This window comes from Bidens hawaiensis, unplaced genomic scaffold (genome assembly GCF_021521415.1).
Source record: "Bidens hawaiensis isolate Kalapana, Puna unplaced genomic scaffold, B.hawaiensis_p1.1 tig00012557_1, whole genome shotgun sequence".
NCBI classification, from domain to species: Eukaryota; Viridiplantae; Streptophyta; class Magnoliopsida; order Asterales; family Asteraceae; genus Bidens; species Bidens hawaiensis.
In genome coordinates, this window is record NW_027492029.1 from 264665 (window position 1) to 284050 (window position 19386).

General features: G+C 34.8%; 1 protein-coding gene across 2 annotated transcripts; it reads left to right on the forward strand.

The window, feature by feature from the left end:
* Nucleotides 1-4898: 4898 nt before the first annotated feature.
* On the forward strand, nt 4899-19167 carry LOC143541386 (protein SABRE-like). 2 transcript variants are annotated; one of them, XM_077034225.1, is made up of 23 exons: nt 4899-5051; nt 6136-6247; nt 6687-6959; nt 7564-7829; nt 8011-8224; nt 8302-8472; nt 8543-8620; nt 8699-8950; nt 9298-11346; nt 12253-14107; nt 14202-14299; nt 14374-14730; nt 14839-14957; nt 15134-15383; nt 15473-15697; nt 15812-15951; nt 16054-16126; nt 16826-16948; nt 17043-17207; nt 17307-17615; nt 18020-18187; nt 18275-18653; nt 18744-19167. In XM_077034225.1, exons 1-23 carry the CDS (start codon nt 4987-4989, stop codon nt 18890-18892), a joined length of 7890 nt encoding a protein of 2629 aa, XP_076890340.1. In that variant the 5' UTR covers nt 4899-4986; the 3' UTR covers nt 18893-19167. The 2 variants fall into 2 exon arrangements, with proteins under 2 accessions (XP_076890340.1, XP_076890341.1); XM_077034226.1 differs by having other exon boundaries at nt 16826-16927.
* Nucleotides 19168-19386: the final 219 nt, after the last annotated feature.

A 19386-nucleotide genomic window follows, 5' to 3' on the forward strand; every position in this document is an offset into this window, starting at 1 on the left:
CATGACATGCTTCCCATACAATGTTCTAATCACCATTGAAGGAAAAGTTAATGCTGACATAAATGTATCAAATTTGATACAATGTAGAAGCATTGATAGGTCTGGGGGTGACATGTTGTAAGCATTCATTATCTATTCTTAAATTTTAATAGTCAAGAGAAAAATAACCAATTTACAAAATCCCGATCATTTTGATTTTTCCCCCCAAAAATGTCATTGAAAAGAAATTTGAAGCCCAAATCATGTTTAAAATTCTAACTTTCATCCGTTTGACATTTCAAGACAACACTTTGAACTCGTAACAAATTTGACGATAAATCTATTATGCATTCTCAAAATTTTAAAAATACTTAGATTTCTCATTTTTGACCAATAACAAATTTGACCCAAATGTAGCTAACTTGTACCAAACAATCTATTTAACATTTTTTTTACTATAAAAACCAAATTTAAGTTTCAAAAATCCGAAACAATTCTTGATAAAAAAAAAACAAAAAGTTAAATATGATAAACTTTGTTATATATATATTTACTAAATTATATATAGTTTACTAATTTAACCGAAAAACAAATTGATAGATTTAAAGCATATATTTATAATTAATAAATTTAAATGACAATTTACAATAATAATAGATAAATGGATTGATTTTTTAAAAATTGATCAACTTTTAAGTATAGATTTATGATTTAATAATTAAAAAAATTACTTTGTTGAAAGCATGTTCGAGTTTTGTTTTTCTTTACAAAGTTTAACAATATACATAGTAAAATATATCTTAGTCACTTTTGAAATTATATAATCTTCTCTTTTTTTAGCAAACATGGTTTCTTGTTAATTTTTGGATTTCACCAAGTATTTTAGAATATATAGTAAAATAATATGTTAAAATTTATTTTTATATAATTGTGTAGATATAATATAAATAATATGTAAAAGGAAAGTAAATATGGACATGTATTAGGGTCAATTAAGATATTAGTTTTGGAGAAAAAAAGTTGTGAGGTTTAACCATAAATTGACACGTGCCACAATTATTTTACTTTATTAGAATAGGTAGATTTTTATCAAGTGTTTTGTTAATTAAGAATATTTTAGTCTTGTTGGTAAAATATCGTTTTTATTTATTTCAAATGTAAAAAAAAATAATCGAGAGGTGGCTAATGATACGAAAGATTGACAATTCAATAGTTTACGGATGATTTTAGAAAAATTGATATAAGATTGATGTGAATAAGATATTATTAGATTTTTGTTTTGGTTAAAAATTACAAAAATATTTTTGTGATCAAACTAAGAATGTGAGGTAGAGTGTCTTAAAATACGTGTGATGAAATGTAAATCAAAGCAAGTAAACGACACGAGATGTACGAAGAAAGCCTTGATCCCCATCAGGATCTTCGGCACAAAATCTCTTGCTACCTCAAAATTATATTAAACGAGAAATAGGTTACAACTCGAAGCTTGAATACAGGTCGTGAAAGTGTTGTGTGTAAAATTGACGTGTCCCTATCTATCATAATGATCTCCTTATATAATAAATGAATTAAATAACTTATGAGATAAACCCGGTTTCGCCTTGTTCAATACTCATAACTATTATATCATTCTTCGTGCGAGCTTTTACTCGTCCTTTTACCAGGTCTTCAGCATGGAATAACTCTACAATAATTATTGATCTTTATAGCCAATAGAAACAAAAGTAACTGACTCCGAGGATCCCACCTTAATAAGTCATCAACTTGGTCATTACTCCTAGCCATTACAACCCCATCCCGTTATTTAGTTCTTTAGTGAGTCTTTGATGTGAATTAAGTCACAAATGGTCACTTGTTAGAATAAGTCAAAGCCAAATCCGAAATAAAGTTTATTAATTATCGTAGTACTCAATAAAAAGTCGAAATCAACACTCGAGTCATAAAATTTGACCCAAAACAATTTCATCCATCAACTTTTTAAAATAACACATTTAACATAATTAAAAACTATTAGAAAAATACAAAAAACTAGATTTCATTAATAAAAATATTACAGTGTCAATTTTTTAATTAAAAAAATTATACGATTGTAGAAGTTACATTTCACCATATAAAAGTATAAAACATCTCTCAACCAACATCTTCTTATTACTTCTTCATTTGTAGTATCACTTTCACCTATGATTCAGTTTCATGTTTGTTAGGTTTAACGCAAAACTAAATATATGTAGGTGGAGGTAGGGTTGCTCGTGGCTAGTTTGATTGCCTTTGAAAGATATTCTTCGCTGGACCTATAATTATATTTTTTAGAAAAGACAAACCACATCAACTGAAATCGCTACGTCGACTTAAATGGCACATCCAAAACACTTTGGGTTGACAATTTTGACAGTCTTGTTTTATTTTAAGATGTAAAGATCAAATTTGTTTTTGTGTTGACACATCTTAATTTGCCGAACCATCCAGATTATTCAAAACCGGACTTACATAATTGAATTTGTTCAATTCAACTGGAGTCCATCCTTGACCGTTTATTTGTTTCACAAAAATCAAAATAATATAATATAAAATAATTTATATGAAATTTATAGCATGTTAAAACCTTAAAAAACTGTGTGTAGATTTAGAATGCAGGGAAAAAGTGGTCAACATGATAGCAACTACAAAACACGATCATGGATCATTTCTTTATGCCAATAACGTCTTTTTTTCTTTTACAAAAACAGCCCTAAAGGTATTGCCATATGTTTATAAGTGTCTTTTGACCCATCATTTTGTTCAGTTTTAACTTTTAAAATATGGATTTTTTTACAATTGTTTATAGATTTAAGATTAATAAATGATTCTTTTATTGAGTAAACCTGTGGTAAGCTAAGAACTTAATTCTTATTTGATCCAATTGTTTATTCATATATCACCCTTTTAATGTACGAATAACATTCTAAACTTTATTTAAAGGTAACATTTTATACTTTAATTTAAAAAAAACTATCTACCTCACTTTTGGTTACCATTAGGGATGGGAAAATACGTGAACCCGGCGACAGGACCTAAAATCTAAAACATATTACGACGTCTACTTGAAGTATGATATTAATTTGAATATTCCAACGGGCGTGTGATGGAGATAATATTAGGCAATGTTTATCGAATTACTCGAATCTATTTTACTGTTTATCCGTATAAAAACTGGATATATTAATATATTATATAAGATTAAAAAAGTTATGATATAATACGTTGAAGTTGTTAGCTTGATACTATTAAATTACATAATTGTTGATAGTGTAGTTGAGTAATTTATATTTCTAGTTAATTTATGATTTGAACTTTAAGAACGGGTTATAGACATTCAAATGAGTAACTTTAACCAAACAAGACCATATAGTGTGCAAACATGATATCCGCAACCTTGATGGATGAGGGGTAACGCGCACAGCGGGACACGCTTTTACAATCATGTCCACCCCCGTCACCGTATTGCCACCATCTTAAATTCAACATCGACATAAATTTCAACCCCACGTTAGGGTCTACATTTATGAAACAAAGCATAATACTTGTCTCCCATTTCACCAAACCATTGGATTATGGGTCACTTTAGATACTTCACTTAACCAATTTACGTGTGGTTTACCCTCTTGTTTAAGCATTGTTTTAAACCAGGGTTTGTACACATGTATAAATAATAATTGCACATAGCACACCTATATATGCACATACCATGTATACATGTGTGAGCCCTCACGAAGGGGGGGGGGGTAATTGCATTAAATTTGACGTTATATTACTAATTTTCGTGAAAATCACATTAAAAATGATGGAAGGTTAATCATGCATCATGTGGTGGTGTTGACAGTCGAAAGACAATGGTACATGCGCCAATTGGCCCGTGTCCAAATGATTGAGTACTATGTAACTTATGTTAAAGGCTTGATGCAAAACTACTATCGAGCCAGAGGTCTCACCGAAATCAACCTCTATATCTTATGTGATAGAGGTAAGGTTGTCTATATGTTACCCTACTCAGACCATACCGTAACTTTGCTATTTGTGAGATTTACTGAGTACGATGATGATGACATAACACACCTATGACAATGAATCATGTTAGGTTGCTATCCTATATTGGTCAATTCCATATGAACACATGAGAAAGAAATAAATGTGGATTTCAGGGGTTCATGGAAGTTACAACAGTTAGACACTTAAATGGGGACGATGGAGGGAATTGCAAACATTGTTACTTTATAAATAAACAAAACTAGTAAACCTCAAATCATATTACTTAAGTCTTACACTACTATACACTAATGAATATCCGTGCTGCAGCGGGTGTTTAAACACAGACCCTAATAATCTCAAAACTATTATTCTAAAACCCTAACTAAAAAATCTCCACCTAAAACCTTCATAAGAAAAACTCCAAGGACCATATTTGTAACAATAAGAAAAGTCAAAGGGTGTTATTCATAACTTGCCTCGAGAATTCCCCCATCCACACACCTCCCTTGATCCCAAACATGTCTCGCGCACACCACCAGAACCACACTTCCACTCTCAAGTACAACAATTACTTAACAAAGTACAACCACCTACTCCATCTTCAATCTGGCTTTAACTAATCCCATCCGGTAAAACCAAATCACAGTAAACAGAACACCAACACCTCTCACTACATAAAGTACAACTTACCGAAGCTAAGTAATCCTGTCACTAGCAATTTCACCTCTGGAAAGAAGAATTACCACAATTTTGGCAGTATTGTATCGACAGTCTATAAATCGTGCGTTTTGACCCTCTTTTACTTCCTTTTTCTTTTCTTTCAATAATAATAATAATAATTATATTTGTTATGTTATGACTTGGTGATCTGCTTGCATATATTGTTTGTTAGAATTCAAATCGATTTGTAATGATGATGAGCTAGGGTTTGCTGATGCTGCGTGTGGAGTGATGTGTACTCAAGGAATTGAAGTGAATTAGGATTTGATTAGCGGTGTAGAGATGTCTCCGGTCAAATTCCTCTTCACGTTTCTCTTTATATCTATTATATTATGGCTTCTGTTTATGTAAGTGATCTATCGGCTGGTTAATTTTGGTTGATTTCATGCTTAGATGTTTAATTTTGAGCTGTAGTTAGTTTAGATTGATAAGTTGGATATTGTGATTGGTGTAGTTGTTAGACACTTATTGTTTTAAGTGGCTAGTCGTATCGTGTTTATGTAACTACTCGATCGCCTGGTTAATTTCATGCTTAGAGGTTCAATTTTGAGCTGTAGTTAGTTTAGACTGATAAGTTGGATATCGATGTTTTATTATTTTAAGTGGCTAGTTGTATCGTGTTTATGTAAGTACTCGATCGCCTGGTTAATTTTGTTTAATATGATGCTTAGAGGTTCAATTTTGAACTAGATTGATAAGTTGGATATTGTAATTGATGTATTTGTTAGACACGTTGTTTTATTGTTTTAAGTGGCTAGTTGTATCGTGTTTTGTAATTTTGTTGTAAGTTTTGAGTTTAAGTTGTAAACGTAGTGATGTGGTTTTTATGTTTTACCAGTAGGTGTTTAGGATGTGAAGTTATCTATAGCTAGAAATAAGCAACGGGTTAGTAGATTTTCTAGTTATGATTTATGATGTTAGTATAGATTGATAAGTTGGATATCGTAATTGATTGTTTTATTTTTAATTTTTTTAGTTCTATCATGTTTTATAAGTTTTTAGAAATTGTGAGTGTAGATTGTAAATGTAGCGCTGTGATTTTTATGTTATGTTACCAGTAGGTGCTTGAGGTGTTTGGATGTGTTTTTAGGCTAGTTAAAAGGTTAGAACTTACAATATGAATTATGCTTAGGATGTGAAACTATCAATTGTTATCAATAAGAAACTGATTATTGGATTTTTCTAGTTCTGATTTCGATTTAGCAGTAATCATTTTGAAAATACATTTTCAACACTAGCTTAATCACCTCAGTTAAATGACGTTTTAATGTTAAAATTAAATAACATTTTTCAGATTTATGTTTCACATCAAGCTGTTGTGCATCATGATCTCATTGTTTTATGTCTGATCATGCTTTAATAACAGCCTACATTATACTTCATCAACATTAATTGTGGTTTTAGATGACTTAACTGAAAATCTTATTTCAGATTTGCTTCCAAGTTAGTTGCTTGGATTTTGAGCCGGATTATGAAAGCATCAGTGACATTTAAAGTTAGTGGATGGAAATGTTTGAGAGATGTTACAATCAAGTTTGAAAAGGTTATTGATCTTTCGCTTTGATTTTCTACCATACATCAATTTATGGTTAAATTTTGTTTTCTTCTGCTATGCCTCCTTGTACATTTTGCATTGCATAGTTATTTATTGGTGTTAAATAATATGCATATTGAATTAGTCATGTTAAATTAGTTTACATCCTTGTCTGACATTCTTGTATCAGAAAGTTTTAATCTTATCTAGGAAGAGCCATCATTTATCCATTATACTCTTTACTGGATTTCACATAACTTTTCATCTTACTACAGATGATATGTTTCTTCTATGTGATTTACAGTAATTTATTGTTACGGTTTTTTTTGTTAGTGTTGTTCTTTAGAGAGAAAATACATATATGATGATATATTCATCAAATGGCATCTATGTTCTCTTGAGTATCTATTCTGACATCATCGTTGATATTCACTTTGGCAATTTGCAGGGTGCAATTGAATCTTTTACAGTTGGTGAAATTAGATTTAGTCTAAGACAATCCTTGGTTAAACTAGGGGTTGGCTTTATGTCTAGGGATCCAAAACTGCAATTGTTGATAAGTGACATAGAAATTGTTACAAGGGCTTCAAGCCAAGGTTCAAAGAAAACAGAGTCACAAAAATCTCGTAGGCCCCGCAGTAACCCGGGCAGAGGGAAGTGGATGGTTGTGGCTAATGTGGCAAGATTTTTATCAATTTCTGTGACCGATTTAGTTGTAAAGGCAAGTTGTTCCCAATGAAATTGCTTATGTTTATGATTATTTTCATTATTGCTTTACTGCTTATTTGTGTGTGAAATTATCTTTCACAATTCCATGAATAGAGTTCTTGTACTGCTTCTGTACTTTATTGCATATATGTTGTTAGTACAAAAATATACATATAATTCTTTATAGAAAAATGGACACAAAAAAGTGTTATCTGTAGAATTAAGTGATAGATTATGCTCATTCATGCTCAGCTGTCTGTATGACCATAGTTTGCCTGATAAAAGAGAAAGGGGCGTGGGGTTACATTGCAATATATATATATACATATATATAAAGTATTTCTATATAAAGTATTTCTGTTTTTGAAATTCAAATTCATTTGGACGTGTGCACAATTTCTGTTTCTCAGATTTTGGTTGCAATATTAGGGTTCGACACAGAAGATGCTTTTAGTTAACGTTAGGGTATTCTTGTGAGTGCCTGTTGCCATCACGACTCCTGGATTATCGTCAATCATGTTTGTAAAGTGCATGATATTTAATTATGACTGTAAAAATATTTTATTAATAGGTTTGATTTTATCAAGTGCCTTTGATTTTCTTTAATTTTATGGCAGACACCAAAAGCTACCGTAGAAGTTAAAGATTTGGGAGTTGAGATATCAAAAGATGGTGGGACCAAACCTTCCATTCTTGTGAAGTTGCAACTTTTGCCTGTTGTTGTTCATGTGGGTGATCCACGTATCAGTTTTGATCAATCATCTAGCTTTAGCAATGTTGAAAGCTTTACAGCTGGCCAGACGTGCTTTGCAACCATTGAGAAAGCATCTGCTCCTTTTGTTTGTGAAGAATTTCATCTCTCGAGTGAGTTTGGTCATGATAGGTTGGTTTTTATCTACTTTTATTATATTATTTCCTATAAACTGCTGAAATTATAGTAATAGGGTTGTTTTTTGAGCAACTTTATCACAAGAAAAACCATTGAATACCACATCACTTTTCATCTCATTTTTTTTTCTTTTAGTAAAGATTTAATCTTTCTTGTATTAAAACCTTTGCTGCAGAGAAGCAGGTATTGTAGTGAAAAATGTAGACATTTCAATTGGAGAAATCACTTTGAACTTAAACGAGGAGCTAGTTCCTGGAAAGAAGCCGCATGACACTCAAGTTGATGAACTTTTTCAGTCAGACGTTGAATACAATGTTGTTAAAAAGCCACGAAATGACAAATCTGCCCTTTTGGCTGTTACGAAGTACACTTCATTCATTCCTGAAAAGGTTAGGAAGTGTTGTGTTTTTTAAGTCAAGATTGAAGTTTATATTAATTGACAAAGTGTCCTCTATCTCTATAATAGGCTTATCTCGCTTTGCCAAAGTTAAATGTGAAGTTTGTGCATAAAGAACACTCTATTGTTATGGAGAATAACATAATGGGCATCCAGTTAAAGAGTGTGAAGTCTCGATTTGTTGAAGATATTGGAGAAAGCACACGTCTTGATCTTCAGTTAGATTTCAGTGAGATTCATGTATGGGTGATTAACATTATTAATATTGTTCATAGTTTCATCTAATGACAGTCTCTTTGTTATAATATAGATTCTTAAAGAAGCCGAAAGCTCTATGGTCGACATATTGAAGCTTGCTGTTATTTCCTCAGTATACATTCCGTTACAGGTAGATTATATGATTTTCAGGTTTGCACACACTGTTTCACAAAACCAAATTTCTTACCTTCTACAACTCTCTTTTCAGCCTACATCACCAATAAGATCTGAAGTTGATGTAAAGCTTGGTGGCACCCAATGCAACTTATTTATGGGAAGATTGAAGCCATTGATGAATTTGAGTTCATCAAAGAAGAAAAAGATGGTGCTTCGTGATGAAAATGCTAACCCGGTTACGGTCCAGTCAAGTGGTTCTAAAACCATTATGTGGACATGCACAGTTTCAGCTCCAGAGATGACTATTGTGCTTTTTAATTTAAGTGGATTGCCGATTTATCATGTAAGCGATTTAGAATTGTTATATTATTAATAAGCTAATTTTTCTCAATGAATGATTTAGGAGGTTTTATAATTGAAAGTTATACTTTGTTCGACTTTCAACCAATTTGACCTGTTTTATTCAAAGCTATATTTTAATTTTGCTTGTTTGATTCGTTACCTTTTCACATGTAACTAAAATGAAATTTCTACATCTATTGTTTAGCTTAAAATTATTATTCAATTTATGTACCTTTGCTGAATGTGTACATAACATCATTTTAATAGAATCGGTGATTATTTTCTTTTCTTAAGTTCTAGTGAAGCTCATGTTTTTTTATGGGATTTTTAACTGTCATTGATTTTCAGGGTTGCTCACAGTCCTCGCATGTCTTTGCCAACAACATATCAAGTTCAGGCACTGCGGTTCACTTGGAGCTTGGAGAACTGAATTTGCACATGGCAGATGAATATCAAGAATCTTTAAGAGAAACCCTATTTGGTGTGGAAACAAATACTGGTTCGTTACTGCACATAGCAAAAATCAGCCTTGATTGGGGCAAAAAGGAGAAGGACCCACCTCAAGAAGATAATCCAAAGTTAATATTGGTTTTATCTGTGGACATAACTTCCATGGGTTTGAACTTAACTTTCAAACGCGTTCAGTCCTTGCTAGTAACCGCTTTCTTGTTTAAAACACTGCTAAAATCTTCATCCTCATCTGGTAAAACATCCCGGGTAACACGTTCAACAAAATCATCTGGCAAAGGGCTTCGGTTGATTAAGTTTAACCTGGAACGTTGCTCTGTAAGTCTATGCAGTGACATAGGCTTGGAAAATGAAGTTATCTCGGAACCAAAAACGGTAAACTATGGATCACAAGGTGGGCGTGTTCTTATTAGCACCTTAGCTGATGGGACCCCACGTACTTCAAAAATAACACCAACAGTTTCAGACGAGCATAAAACTGTGAAATGCGTTGTAGGTCTAGATATCTATCACTTTAGTTTATGCTTGAATAAGGAAAAACAGTCCACTCAGTTGGAGCTTGAGAGAGCTCGATCTGTGTATCAAGAATATTTAGAAGACAACGATTCCGGCACAAAAGTAACGTTATTTGACTTGCAGAATGCAAAGTTTGTAAGGAGAGCTGGTGGTCTTAGAGAAATAGCTGTTTGCTCCCTTTTTAGTGCCACTGATTTAACTGCCAGGTGGGAACCAGATGTCCACTTGGCATTAGTTGAGCTAGGGTTACGACTGAAGCTACTGATTGAGAATCAGGAGATTTATGCTAGTAAAGATAGTGTCCCAAAAGAAGAATCTACAGGATTACTACAGTCAGAAAAGAATAAAAGGAAAAAGGAATCTCTTTTTGCTATTGATATTGAGATGCTTACTGTAACTGCTGAAGCTGGAGATGGTGTTGAAGCCATGATTCAAGTTCAGTCAATTTTTTCTGAAAATGCACGTATAGGTGTACTTCTTGAAGGACTCATGCTCAGTTTCAATTCATCAAGGGTGTTTAATAGTGGCAGAATGCAAATTTCTCGTATACCGAGTGCAAAATCTGAGTCAGATGCCAAGTGGGATTGGGTGGTTCAAGCATTTGATGTACATGTTTGCATGCCATACAGATTGCAGCTTCGTGCTCTTGATGATTCTGTTGAGGAAATGTTGCGAGCGTTAAAGCTTATTACTGCTGCTAAAAAGAAATTAATATTCCCGGTCAAAGAATCTAGTGCAAAACCAAAAAAGCCTAGTTCTTCAAAAATTGGTTGTGTAAAATTGTTTATACGTAAGCTGACTGCTGACGTTGAAGAAGAACCGATACAAGGTTGGCTTGATGAACACTATCAACTTTTGAAAAACGAGGCTCGTGAAGTGGCTGTTCGGTTGACTTTGCTCGAGTCTATTATTGCAAAAGGAAGCCAATCCTCTGCAGTTGCTGATGAAGATGATTCTGTTCATAAAGGCACGTTTCAAGTTAATGGAGAAGAGATTGATTTGCAGGATCCATCATCTGTTGAAAAGCTTAAAGAAGAAATACACAAACAATCTTTTCGTTCTTATTATCGGGCGTGCCAAAAACTTGTAACAACAGAAGGATCTGGTGCTTTTAAGGATGGATTTCAGTCTGGTTTTAAACTTAGCACCTCAAGAACGTCTCTTTTTTCTATTACCGCAACAGAGCTTGAGTTAAGTTTGTCAGCAATCGAAGGTGGTGAAGCTGGAATGATAGATTTTGTTCAAAAGCTTGATCCTGTTGCTCTCGAATATAAAATTCCATTTTCTCGCCTTTATGGATGTAACCTTAATTTGCAGACAGGCTCTCTTGTTGTTCAGCTTAGAGACTATACTTATACACTTCTTGCTGGCACTTCTGGTAAATGTGAGGGCCAGGTTGTTCTTGCTCAACAGGTCAGATTACAGTTATCTTCTCTTTTTCACAGTATGTTTAAGGTTGTAAATGAGCCGAGCTAATGTTTAAGGTTGTAAATGAGCCGAGCTAATGTTTAAGGTCGTAAATGAGTCGAGCCTGAGCTTGGTTCGTCTGGAGTTCTACTTCTGAAGCTCGAGGTTGGCTCTTTTCGGGCTCTAATTCTAAGGCTTGAACTCGGCTTGTTTATTATTTGCTGTTGAATCTCTATGCACATGTATTATTGTTTTATATATTTTTTAATAATAATTTCTGTATATAACATAGTATATATTATTTAGCTAATTTTATCTTACTTTTCTGTATAATAGTTATTATTATATGCATATATATTTCAATATATTAAATAAAAATTATGAAAAATAGGCTTGTTTAACCTCGCAACCAGCTTGAGCTTGGTAAGTGAAGCTTGGACATGTTTACAAAACAAGCTTATTTTTAGGCTTGAGCTCGGGCTCAAACTCGTTCAACCCCCCCCGCCTTGATTCGAGGTTTTAGCGAGCTGATATCGAGTAACTCCTGAGCGGCTTGGCTTGTTTACACCCCTAATTGTATTCATTTTGTTTTGTTTTTCATTTTTTTAAATTGGATTGGAGGTGGCAGGTTGGGCGGGCTTGTTAACGGCTCAAACGGTATTTGGGTGGAAGAAAAAAACGAGTTTTTTAGTCTAGATTTTGTCATTTTATGACTATGAAAACAACTTCAGTAATAATCTAACGCTTTGAATAAAACAATGTAGGAGGTTGTAAGCAATAAAAAATAGACTTTAGATGGCTTTGACCATTTTGACTTAACCCCCTTTTAGTCACTTTTTTTTTTTAAAAAAATTTGTTGAGGATAGGACTAAAGAATGAATAAAAGAAAGTGATTCTAAGTTTTTATTGTAGGCGACACCTTTTCAACCCCAAATTCTGCAAGATGTCTACATTGGTAGATGGAGGAAGGTGAAAATGTATCGTTCAGCTAGTGGCACAACACCACCAATGAAAACATATTTGGATATACCCTTACTTTTCAAAAAAGGAGAAATATCTTTTGGAGTTGGTTTTGAACCGGCTTTTGCTGATTTAAGCTATGCATTCACGGTTGCTTTACGTAGGGCTAACTTAAGTGTCAGAAACCCAAATGCTCCTGATATTACCCCTCCCAAAAAAGAAAAAAGCTTGCCATGGTGGGACGAGATGAGAAATTACATTCATGGGAAAACTACATTGTGTTTTTCTGAAAGCACATTTCATGTTCTTGCTACAACCGATCCGTATGAAAAAACCGATCAACTTCAAATTTCTTCTGGATATATGGAACTCAAACACACGGATGGGCGTATAGATGTTTCAGCAAAGGATTTCAAGATGTTTACAAGCAGTTTGGATGAATTGCTTCGAAATTCAACGATTAAACCGCCATCTGGCGCACGTGGTGCTTTTCTAGTTGCTCCCAGCTTTACTCTTGAGGTTACAATGGACTGGGAATGTGCGTCGGGCAAACCACTCAACCACTATTTATTTGCACTTCCTTCTGAACGTGTCGCTCGCGATAAAATATATGATCCTTTCAGATCTACTTCACTATCGCTGAGGTGGAATTTCTCACTCAGACCGATGATATCTCTTTCACAGTCCAACAGCAATGGTTATGTTGCATTTGGTGCAGCTTTGCATGATTCGTCTAAGTTGGATAATGATTCAGTTAATTCACCAACTTTAAATGTTGGTCCTCACGATTTTGCTTGGCTCCTAAACTTCTGGAACTTGAACTACAATCCTCCTCATAAGTTGAGATACTTCTCTCGATGGCCACGCTTTGGTGTCCCGAGAATTCCTAGGTCTGGCAATCTCTCATTAGATAAAGTCATGACAGAATTTATGTTCCGTATTGACTCGACTCCAACTGTTTTAAGACACATGTCATTAGATGAAAATGATCCAGCTAAAGGGTTGACGTTTAAGATGACAAAGTTGAAATTCGAAATGTGCTACAGTCGTGGTAAGCAGAAGTATACATTTGAGAGCAAACGTGACATTCTTGATCTTGTTTATCAGGGTCTTGATCTTCATATGCCTAAAGTGTTTCTTAATAAAGATGATTGCACAAGTGTTATCAAAGTTGTTCAAATGACAAGAAAAGGGTCAAAGTCTTCATCCACTGACCGAGTTGTAAATGAAAACGGTAACAATGGTAGAACTACAACTACTACTACAGAACGCCATCGTGATGATGGTTTTTTGTTGTCATCTGATTACTTTACAATTAGAAGGCAATCACCAAAGGCAGATCCAGCTAGATTGCTTGCATGGCAAGAAGCTGGCAGAAGAAATTCTGAAATGACATATGTTAGGTCAGAATTTGAAAATGGGAGTGAGAGTGACGAACAAGCAAGATCTGATCCAAGTGAGGATGATGGATATAATGTGGTGATAGCTGATAACTGTCGCCGGATCTTTGTTTATGGATTGAAGCTCTTATGGACAATTGAAAACAGAAATGCTGTTTGGTCGTGGGTTGGTGAATTATCTAAAGCATTTGCACCTTCAAAACCTTCTCCTTCTCGTCAGTATGCCCAGAGGAAGCTTCTAGAAGGGAACCAAGTAAAAATAGCAAAGGAATCCTCTAATGAAGATGTTTCAAAGAACGCATCTGTTAGTCAAGGTGCAAGTTCTTCTAAGCAAAAGGAGGCTTCAGGGTCGAACCCGTCTTTAGCAAGTTCAAGTAAAGTAGACAGACAGTCATTTGGGGCTATTGGTACAAAACCACATTCTTCTGATCACATTTACAGGGTTCACTTTGATTGTTATCATTCATGTAAAGTCTTAATCTTTTTCTGGTTAACTGATAGACAAACATGGATTTGATGACTCTGATGAAGAAGGCACTCGCCGTTTCATGGTTAATGTTATCGAGCCACAATTCAATCTTCACTCCGAAGATGCAAATGTAAGTTATTAAGGTGTTAGAAATGAGTTTCTTTAGCAAACTATATTATTTAATTATTTTTTCCTTGTTAACAGGGTAGATTTTTGCTTGCTGCTGTTAGTGGGAGAGTATTAGCTCGGTCGTTTCATGCAGTTCTGAATGTTGGTATAGAGATGATTAAACAAGCACTTGGGAGTGGGGATGTGAATAATCCTGAATCTCAACCCGAATTAACATGGAATCGTATGGAACTATCAGTGATGTTGGAACATGTGCAGGCTCATGTGGCCCCCACTGATGTTGATCCAGGGGCTGGACTTCAATGGTTACCGAAGATTCGTAGGAGCTCACAAAAAGTAAAACGTACCGGGGCCCTTCTTGAAAGAGTGTTTATGCCATGTGATATGTACTTCCGCTACACCAGACATAAAGGTGGAACAACAGATCTAAAGGTGTGTTTGTTTATGAATTATGATAGTCACATGCCATAAATGGCTATATAACTCTACATACACTAATTGTGTATAGTATTCATAGTTGTTGAAATCTCTGTATTGCAGGTCAAACCTTTGAAAGAACTTGCATTCAATTCCCAAAATATAACAGCTACCATGACATCTCGCCAGTTTCAAGTTATGCTTGATGTTTTGACCAATCTACTCTTTGCCAGGCTTCCGAAGTAAGTGATTTTATTTTACCATGCGATTACTTGTCTTGAAGTCTCTATTTTAGTTGCTCATTATATCTTGATATCCAACTGTTGTATTTGAATATGAGAAAGATGGAACTTGTTTAATTTTGTCTGGCTCTGCATTTTTTAGTACTTTGGCAATTTGACTGAAGTTTGTAATTCAGGCCTAGGAGAAGTAGTCTTCCCAAATCGGCGGAAGACGATGAAGACATTGAGGAAGAAGCAGATGAAGTGGTTCCTGATGGTGTTGAAGAGGTAGAGGTAGAACGAGTCAACCTTGAACAGAAAGAACGGGCCCGCAACTTGCTTTTTGATGATATCCGGAAGCTTTCCCTGTTTATAGATACTTCTGGAGACTCACATTCAGAGAAGGAAGGGAATCTTTGGATGGTAACTGGTGGAAGATCCACATTGGTAAGATGCAAGTTTCATGCCTAAAGTATAACACGCGCTTGTTTTGTTTTTTTATTATAAGTAAGAATGCTAAAAGCTTAGATTCACAGGTGCAAAGACTGAGGAAAGAATTGGTAAATGCACAAAAATCTAGAAAGATTGCTGCTGCTTCTTTTAGGGTGGCTATGCAGAAAGCTGCACAACTACGTCTTATGGAGAAAGAGAAGAATAAAAGCCCTTCATGTGCTATGCGCATATCTTTGCAAATCAACAAGGTGGTTTGGGGAATGTTTGTGGATGGGAAATCTTTTGCAGAGGCTGAGATAAATGACATGGTAAGCATCAGTGTAGATTGACCAGATTACCCCTGGTGGTTATGTTAGTTGTCTAACTAACATCTAGTTTTTGATATTTGTGTGTCCATTTATAATGAAACATCTTGTTTGCAGATATATGATTTTGACAGAGACTATAAAGATGTTGGTCTTGCACGGTTCACAACAAAGTACTTTGTAGTGAGAAATTGCTTGCCTAATGCAAAATCTGACATGCTTCTGTCAGCATGGAATCCACCTCCTGAATGGGGCAAGTATGTAACTGTTTTTTCTTCTTACATGTGCTTGATTTCAGACTTTCAGTGTATATGTTCTGCTTACGAATTTACACTTACATTTTGCTTTTGTGGTTGCAGAAAGGTGATGCTTCGGGTAGATGCTAAACAAGGAGCTCCAAAGGATGGCAACTCACCAATTGAGTTATTCCAGGTGAAAATTTCTACTCGTTTACTATAAATTATATCAAGAATAGAAATACTCAACTTTCATGATCTTGGTGAACTCCAAGGTCAAAACTGACCTAACAAAAACTTTGGGTTTCTTAAATCATTTGTATAATATGATTTATTGCAAACCAATCCATTCAAGCACACATATAGTTTTTGTGCAGCTTAAGATGCAGAACAAATTAAAAATCTTGAATAGAGACATAGTGATAGGAATCATATTCTAATTTTAGTCCTAATTGTCATTTGTCTATTTTGGGAGGGGGTTAAGTGTAATTGTATTTCTATAAATAGGTATCAATAGCCAATAGGGAGAGGAGAGTATGTTTAGGTTTAAGATGGCATTGCCATGGCTCCTGCGTATGCGGTGAGAGAGGGCTCGGCCTTGGAATTATCTTGTATCTTTCTTTACGTTTTCACTAATACAACTGTTCGGTCCTTTGTATTTCTTATTCTCTTATCCAAACTTAATCAATTACAATCAAAACATATCAAACCCTATCACATAGAGCATGCAGTTACAATAATCCCAATTTAGTAATATGCGATCTTGCAGTGACCCTATAATAATCATGTTCATTAGTGCTTATTTGGATTAAAACAGTTATTATTCATTAGTGCTTATTTGGATTAAAAAGCTTAGCACCTTGTACTAATTAAAGCTACTGTTTCATCACTAAAGGTGGATATTTACCCGCTGAAAATACACTTGACTGAGCAAATGTACAGAATGATGTGGGGCTACTTTTTCCCAGAAGAGGAGCAAGATAGTCAGCGTCGCCAGGTTAGGTGGCAAAGTGGGCGGGTTGGTTTGACCTGACATACTCTTTTCCATTTTTTTCAATAAATAATCAAGGGTGTCAAATGTAATTACTAAATTGTTTTATTTTGACAAATAGGAAGTTTGGAAGGTGTCGACTACTTCTGGTTTAAGAAGAGCAAAAAAGGTTTCCACTGTAAATGAGGCTTCTGCATCAAGCAGTCATCCAACAAAAGAAATAGAGGGGTCCAGCAGATCTAATCCATCACTATCATTAACATCCCGAAGCTCTGATTCCATTCATGTGAGATGACAGAGACCTGTCAAACTCAAATTATAGCGTTATACATAGTGTAGATACATATTACAATTTATTTACAACTTAATGTTGATTGTCTTGTAGGGAACAAAGGGGCAGAATGGGAAAACCACATCGTCTGAGTTAGCGCGATCTTATTCTTTTGATAGAACTTGTGAAGAATCTGTAGCAGAATCTGTTACTAATGAACTTATGCTACAAATGCAATCTGCAAACCTCAAGACTGAGTCAGTTGGAAATGCTGAGCAACAGGATGAATCAAGTAAAGGTAAGTCTAAAACTGCAAAAGCTGGTCGTTCTTCTCAAGAAGAAAAGAAGTTGGGTAAACCAAACGATGAGAAAAGGTCCAGGCCAAGGGTAATGAGGGAATTCCACAATATCAAGATTAGTCAGGTACGTCAGTTATACCAGGATTGAAATTTTTATTATTATGTTATTTTGTATATTGGTCAATGATGGCCAGTTAGGGTTAATATTGGTCAATGATAGCAACTTATGGTCAATGATGGTCATGTAGGGTTGGTACTGGTCAATGATGGCCATTTAGGGTCAATGATGGTCAATTAGGATAAATTGTGTGTGTGTGTGCATTTTAAGGTTGCAAAGTTGGCAGGTCAGAAAAAGGGTCATTTTTGGTGTAATTTTACTTGGAACACGTGGTCCATATTCCATAACATGTTCTTTGAACCGTTCATGAAAGTAGAAATAACATAAATCTACCTATCATATGTAAATTGGTCAAAATTAGCATCTAATGTTTTTTTCTCAACGAATCTTGTTTCATTGTAATGAAACAGGTCGAACTGCTAGTGACCTATGAAGGGTCCAGATTTGCTGTAAGTGATCTAAGATTGCTTATGGATACGTTCCATCGTGTTGAATTTACGGGTACCTGGAGAAGGCTGTTTTCAAGAGTCAAAAAACATATAATTTGGGGAGTTCTCAAATCAGTCACTGGAATGCAGGTAAATACTAAATAATAATGTTAATTATCAAAAGACCATAAAAAATATAAAAAAAAGGTATGAGCAAACATATATTAATTGTTGCAGGGTAAGAAGTTCAAAGATAAGTTGCATGGTCATGGAAAAGAAACAACCGTGTCGGGTATCCCTACAACCGATCTGAATCTTAGTGATAGCGATGGTCCTATTGGTAAAGCAGACCAGGTTCCAATAACTTGGCCTAAACGACCTCCCGAGGGTGCAGGAGATGGGTTTGTGACCTCAATCAGAGGATTATTCCACTCTCAGAGGCGTAAGGCTAAGGCGTTTGTGCTGAGAACAATGAGAGGTGAAGGTGAAAATGATCATACGGGCGGTGGTGACTGGAGTGAAAGCGATACAGAATATTCTCCTTTTGCCAGACAGTTAACTATAACTACTAGAAAACTCATACGACGCCACACCAAAAAGTTTCGCCCCAAGAAAGGTTCGTGCCACCTGTCATGTTCTTGATAAAATATTAAAAAAAAACATAAAAAACTTTGAATGTTAACTGGAGTCTGTTGTTAATGATCAGGTATACATCCACCGCAAAGAGATTCATCACTTCCGTCTTCACCAGTAGAAACGACACCATATGAAAGCAACTCTTCTAGTGGATCTGATCCTTATGAGGATTTTCTTGACTACAAGGCTGCTGAAGAAAAATCATTACCTTTACCTTAACCCGACCCGACTCACAAAGCGTTAGTTTTGTTGCAACGCCTTGCCTATGCTAAACATGAGCCGGGCTCCATAGGCAAGGCTGAGTTTTTGTATCGTCAAAAGCAGGTTCCACCATTGGTATAGCTATAATATATGTATACAAGGACTATGGTTTATGAGAGTTGTATATAACATTGGGCTCTATGCCCACAAGAGTTTGATGATCAACGTCTATGAATGTTATTTGTATATTTAAGATGGAAATAAAGGTGGTAATAGTGTTATAATTATTATAATATTGTTAATTATTCTACTTGTGATTTATTAATATCATTGCTAGGCTAGAGAACCTTATTTCCCTCATGAAATTACCACCTAAAATACTCATAGATATCGAAGGGTTTTGAGATATATTCAGTTTATGTATATAATGTATCTATTTGAATATCTGAATGGAAGTTAATTGTCACGTATACACTTTCACTCTGTAAGTTCACATATCATACTTTCTTCAT

What these genes read in the sequence shown, in the direction of transcription:
- LOC143541386 (XM_077034225.1), top strand. Translation starts at nt 4,987, where the DNA reads ATGTCTCCGGTCAAATTCCTCTTCACGTTTCTCTTTATATCTATTATA. An exon ending in TTCACTCCGAAGATGCAAAT is followed by an intron (nt 14,300 to 14,373) that starts GTAAGTTATTAA and finishes CCTTGTTAACAG; the next exon opens with GGTAGATTTTTGCTTGCTGC. An exon ending in CTCTTTGCCAGGCTTCCGAA is followed by an intron (nt 14,958 to 15,133) that starts GTAAGTGATTTT and finishes TTTGTAATTCAG; the next exon opens with GCCTAGGAGAAGTAGTCTTC.